The sequence below is a fragment of the Carassius auratus genome, unplaced genomic scaffold (assembly GCF_003368295.1).
Source record: "Carassius auratus strain Wakin unplaced genomic scaffold, ASM336829v1 scaf_tig00017303, whole genome shotgun sequence".
Classification (NCBI taxonomy): Eukaryota; Metazoa; Chordata; class Actinopteri; order Cypriniformes; family Cyprinidae; genus Carassius; species Carassius auratus.
This window is the reverse complement of record NW_020524770.1, coordinates 29,010-35,191: the sequence shown is the minus strand read 5'-3', so window position 1 is coordinate 35,191 and position 6,182 is coordinate 29,010. Positions and strand designations below refer to the sequence as shown.

The 6,182-nt window shown below is 36.0% G+C and overlaps 1 protein-coding gene across 1 annotated transcript; it reads left to right on the top strand.

Moving 5' to 3' along the window:
- The first annotated feature begins 518 nt into the window (after positions 1-518).
- On the top strand, positions 519-6,182 carry LOC113075620 (beta-crystallin B3-like). Its single transcript, XM_026248302.1, has 6 exons — positions 519-637; positions 1,643-1,725; positions 2,842-2,960; positions 4,150-4,282; positions 4,365-4,507; positions 5,773-6,182. Exons 2-6 carry the CDS (start codon positions 1,651-1,653, stop codon positions 6,038-6,040), a joined length of 738 nt encoding a protein of 245 aa, XP_026104087.1. The 5' UTR covers positions 519-637; positions 1,643-1,650; the 3' UTR covers positions 6,041-6,182.

The window sequence follows — 6,182 nt, the reverse complement described above, 5'->3', positions numbered from 1 at the left end:
ATACATTTACTTACATCAAATTCAATTTAAGTTACATTTAACTACATTTTAAACCAAAAGTAAGCCTTTTTTATTGATTTGTTAATTTCAAAAGATTTTCTTTCTTTTTTTCTTTTTTTAACATGCATGTTTTTCTCGAGTAAACAATCACTAATTTAGAGAATCCATCAAATGAGGATGAATTTCCCAGATCTGTGGCGTTGTTCTGGGCTTAGAGAGGCAGTGAGACCATAGAGAGAGAGAGAGAGAGAGGGGATAGTGAGCAATGTTGTGATGACAGCAGCTGATCCTGTCTGAATCCTCTTGGCTCGTGCCCTGTCGGTGCCCGCTGTACCCACGCTGGCAGCAGAGCAAGCTGGTGGCTGCGGGCAACTCCTGCCAACTCACAGCCTATTGAGAGGCAGTCTGATGGACACAAATTCGAACGACAGACTTGCTGCATCAACAGCAATCGATGCCCAACCCATTTCTGCTGCTGTGGACGGAATTAAACCATAAATACCCCCCGGGTCCCCTCCACCATACACCCTCACCTCCATACACACTCCTCACATACACACACACACACTCATACACACGCACGCTGAGAGAGAGTGGAGGGGTGAGAACTGCTGAAAGAGAAGGACGGGAGAAACAGGTAAAGATATGTTATCTGAAGACATACTTTTCATGTGTGCTGGCAGAAAAAAAAGAAACTAAATATCTTTGTCATAGAAATCTGTCTTAGGTTTAATTTGATACCTACAGTGTAACTTAAATACAGAAATTGATGTAAAAGAGAAAAGAAAATCATTTTTAGAGAGATTTTTCCTTGATCAAGACTAATGTTATTGCTAAAGCAATGTTTTTGTCTTCATTGTAATCGCTAGATCTATTGTTTTAGTTTAAAACTTTTTTTGTGAATTGAAAAGAAAGATGCATTAGCATTGTGTTATTTGTTTTGTTTTGCTTTATTTTTGCCATCCGACTAAGAACATTTTTACAAACACAATAGATATGTAAAACATTGAGCATAATAAGCCAAGTTTAATTGTGTCTCTTTTGAATGCTTTTCCAGTCAGCATTTTTTGTTTTGTTTTGTTTTGTTTTGTTTTGTTTTGTTTTACCAAACACATTTTTTTAAAACAACGAATGAAACTTGTTTAATTTCAGTTTTATAAATTGCTGCTTAAGATACGTTTACCTGTTTAATTTTGGGGAAATGCAAGTTGTGTTTTGTAAAAAGAATAATAATTATAATAATAAATAAAATACTGTTCATATCAGTTATGAATATTTTGCATGATTATGCATGTTTTTTTTTTCAAAATAAATGCCTCTTTTTTTGTTTAGTTTTGTTTTGTTATCTAATGCAACAATATTTATGTATTTATAAGTGTCCAAATGTACTTTGTAGCCATCCACTTTAGATTAAATCTCCTGTTTATTTATTGTTTTGTTTGTTTTTTTAACATTTAATTTAAGTTATTTGTACTCATGATAGGTAAAAATTGATAGCCGGAATGCACTAAGTCGATTTGGATAAAAGCTTCTGCTAAATGCATAAAATGTATTTAATCTTCCCGTGTTTTTAGCGCTCATGCAGCAATAGCTGGTGAATGTCTTTTTTCCTCATCTCTGATGTGTGTTTGTGTTTTGCCAGGTGGAGAGATGTCGGATCAGCAGGGAGTCCCAGATCAGCAGGTCGCTGGGAAGAGCCAAGGAGGAGCAGGAGCGGTTTACAAGGTTCTCATTTACACAGTTCTTTTTCACAGACAAAAAGCCCAGAGGAAACTCTTTTATAGATCCTGAGACTAAATGGATTCTTGCAAAAACAGACACAACAAGCCAATAGCTGACACACAGTAAGAGTATTTATCTATGAAGGAATGTAAAAATGTACTCACCCTCAGGACATCTCAGATATAGATGAATTTGTTTCTTCATCAGAACAGACTCTGAGAAATGTGTCATTACAACACTGTTTCACCAATAGATCCTCAGCAATGAATGGGTGCCGTCAAAATGAGAGTCCAAACAGCTGATAAAAACATCACAATAATGCACAAGTAATGCACACAACTCCAGTCCATCAGTTAACGTCTTGAGAAAGCCAAAAGTTGCGTGTTTTACATTTTTAATTTCAAACCATTGCTTGAAACCATTTGAAAAAACCATTGCTTGAAACCATTGAAAAGTGATCTTGTGTGAATCAGGAGAGAAATATGCACAGAGAGATTAAGCACATTTGCAAGCAAAACAAATATGTCAATGGATTTTAAAGTGAGAGGACAACATAAGGACAACTGTACATTTTCACTGGAGGAAGCATAATTAATAGATTCTAGATTCAAATGTTGGTCATAAGCAACGGTTTAAAGAACCGAAAAAAATATGGATTACATGTGGATTATTTATCAGCTGTCTGGACTCTCATTATGACGGCACCCATTCACTACAGAGGATCCAATGGCAAACAAACGATGCTACATTTCTCCAAATCTGTCGAAGAAACAAACTCATCTACATCTTACATGACCGACCTGAGGGGGAGTACATTTTCAATTTAAGGTGAACTTTTCCTTTTACATCTCTTAAATTCTGATTGCAGACTTTGATACTGACAAATCTGAGAACAGTTTGAGATGTTGTCTTGAGAAAGAAAATTCTGAACTGCAAATGTCTCCGCTTGTTCTTCATTTAATCTTATTGCTGTTGAATGAAGTTCTTTGTTAAAATGAATGACAATTTGCATTAATGATTTTATAAATAATTTACACAAAAACTCTCCTCGTTTTTCATGAATGAAAGAGTTTATGACAAACAGTTTATGACTTAAAATGTGTCGAATCATCTTCACAGGTCTCACTGTTTGAATTCGAGAACTTCCGTGGAAAAAAGGTCGAGCTGTCGGCAGAATGCAAGGACTTGATTGAGAAGAACCTGGAAAAAGTTGGATCAATTATAGTTGAGTCTTGCCCGTGAGTATGTTTTCTACTGTCAAACCACATTATCTACAACCACAAAAGAAGGAATGAAGAATGTTCAGAGTGTTCTTGTAACATACAAATCAATGGACTGACTACTTAATATAATGTAATGTATTGTAATGTAATATAATATAATATAATAAAATTCACCCGGGAACACATGATAGGTAAAAATTGATAGCCTGAATGCACTGTAAGTCACTTTGGATAAAAGCGTCTGCTAAATGCATAAATTTAATAATATAATATAATTAACTGAATAAAAAAGCAAAAATACAATAAAAATATAAAGATGCAATATTTATTTTTTATTCTCTATAACGTTCATTTAGAACAAGCAGTTCTTAAAACAGCTGGAATCACAAAATGAACTGTGATTTATTAATTTATCTATATGGACATTTAATAAATGTAAATAACAGCTTCAGTTTCCGAATTTAATTTAGATATCGTTTTAATTATGTTAGAATTATATTATATAGTGGGTCTTCATGTCCAAAAATAAAAATAAATAAAATAAGATCAAAAATATCTGAAATACCTAAATATTGTATATGTTTAACTCAGGGTTATTGTCCTTAACTAAAAATAAAAACATACAAAAAAATAAATAATTAAAAATTAATAATAATATTAATAATAAATACAATTAAGAGAATACAAAAAACCTTTTTTTCAATTAAATTAAAAAACTAATTTGAAAAACTTTAAAATAAATTACATTTCAACTAGTTACCAAATACACATTTCTCATTTTCATTTAAGTACTAAAATGTCTCTAAGTAAGTAAACCTAAAGCTATATAAAGATAAAAATAAAAATAAAAAATTTGAAAAAATAAAAAAGAGAAAAAACAAAATCTTTAAAATGAACATTAATATAAAAATATAAAGATAAAATCTAACTAAAAATAATGACCAAAACTATAAGAAGTAATAGTTATGATAGTATAACTAAAATAACACCGCTTTACCTACGTCACGTGACCATTAACTATCATCAGAAAATTGTCAAAAGGCAAATATATTGTTATATTATTGAAATTTAAGATCGCAGGGGTTGTTCAAATAAATATTTATTTTTGAAAGAGGTTTGGCTGACAAAGAAAGTTTGTGAATCCCTGCTTTAATCAAAAGGAATCATCCATTTATCCATCCTGATCTTGATGATCTTGTCATAGATGGGTCGCCTTTGAGAAGAAGGGCTTTCTGGGAGAGCAGTTTGTTTTGGAGAAGGGAGAATATCCTCGCTGGTCCACCTGGACCAACAGCCAGAGCAGCTCCCTCCTCCTGTCCATGAGACCTCTGAGAGTGGTGAGAGACACGTTCACACCTGATTAAAGATCTGCTCTCCCGTCACGGCCCACTGAGTCTCGTGTTTACGCTCCATTACTAGGACAGCGCAGACCACAAACTACATCTGTTCGAGAACTGCAGCTTTGCCGGGAGAAAGATGGAAATCGTGGATGATGACATTCCCAGCTTGTGGGTGCACGGCTTCCAGGACCGAGTGGCCAGTGCCAAAGCTGTCAACGGAACGTGAGTTTGAGAGTTTGTTCGAGATTGTTTTCTTGCCGCTGATATCCAAAGACCATAAGTGAAGCTTGATTTTATTGATTACAAACAGTCTGTATATTTAAAAAAGTGACATACAGAAATGGTATGGTGATGAAATGGTGATCCATACTCAGGATTCGTGCTCTGCATTTAACCCATCCAAAGTGCACACACACAGCAGTGAACACACACACACCGTACACACACACACACACACATACACACACGTTTGTTTTTGTGAAAAGTGGGGACATCCCATAGGCGTTATGGTTTTTATACTGTACAAACTGTATATTCTATCGCCCTTCACCAACCCTACACCTAACCCTAACCCTCACAGGAAACTTTGTGCATTTTTACTTTCTCAAAAAACCTCATTCTGTATGATTTATAAGCGTTTTGAAAAATGGGGACATGGGTTATGTCCTCATAAGTCACCCTCTCCTTGTAATACCTGTGTCAAACCCATGTCATTATACGGAGTTGTGTCCTGATATGACACAAAACAAGAGCACACACATCCTGAACACATACACACACACACATCGTGAACACACACACACACACCGTGAACACAAACTCAAACTCATAGTCAAACTCATAACCACTAGGCCATGATTTCCCCTTTAAAGTCAATGTGATCTCAAAATGCACTCTTTTTCCTTCCTAAAAACATTTTCCTGGTCATCAGTGCATGTTATTTGAAAGAACCTACCTTTAAAATGTTTTCTTTTTTGATAGAAATTTGACAGAAACATGCATTATGATAAAAAAGTGACAATGAAGACATTTATAACATCACAAAAGGTTCGGATTCAAATACTGTTTCATGTTGACTTCTAGAAGAGCAAGTAAATCTACAAGCAATCACTCTCTTCCGCTTTCAAAAAGGCTCTTTAGATTATCAAATTGTTCTTTTAAAATCTGATTTCTGAAATGTTCTTTGAGAAGCAAAAAACGGTCCTTCATTCTTAAAATTATTGCCGTTGATGGATTCATGAAGAACCTTTCCATTGCACAGAATGTTCTTTTTAATGCAATACAGTGATTATTAAAACATTCTTCAGACTAAGAAGCAAAAATGGTTCTTTTAAGAACTGTTCTTTGAAAGGTTCTTTGCGAAATCCTGCTTTTGGAACTTTTATTTTAAAGAGTGTACATACAGTATCTTTAAAATGTACTTAATGATAGTGATTTTTTTCTGACATTATTTCCACAGTCAAGTATGCCTGAATTTGTTTCCTCAGGTGGGTGGGCTACATGTACCCAGGCTACCGCGGGCGTCAGTTCGTGTTTGAACATGGCGAATACAAGCACTGGAACGACTGGGGAGCCACAGAACCCCAGCTGCAGTCCGTCCGGCGTGTGCGGGACATGCAGTGGCACAAACGGGGCTGCTTCACCGTCCCCGACCCGGCTCCCAAACCCAACCCAAACCCCAGTCCTGCTCCCAATCCCGCCCCAGCTCCCGTTCCCGCTCCGGCTGCCCCATCCGCCCCGGCTGCCAGCAGCTGAAGGAGGGCAAGCCCCGCTCATGACCTCTGCCCTGCGCCTGCTCAGAGGACCACCAAGAAAGCTGGAAAGCAAAAGTGACTGCTTTGCCTCTTGTGTGTCTATCATTGGAAATAAAGGCCTCGGCCCATGCTTTGATCTCTGA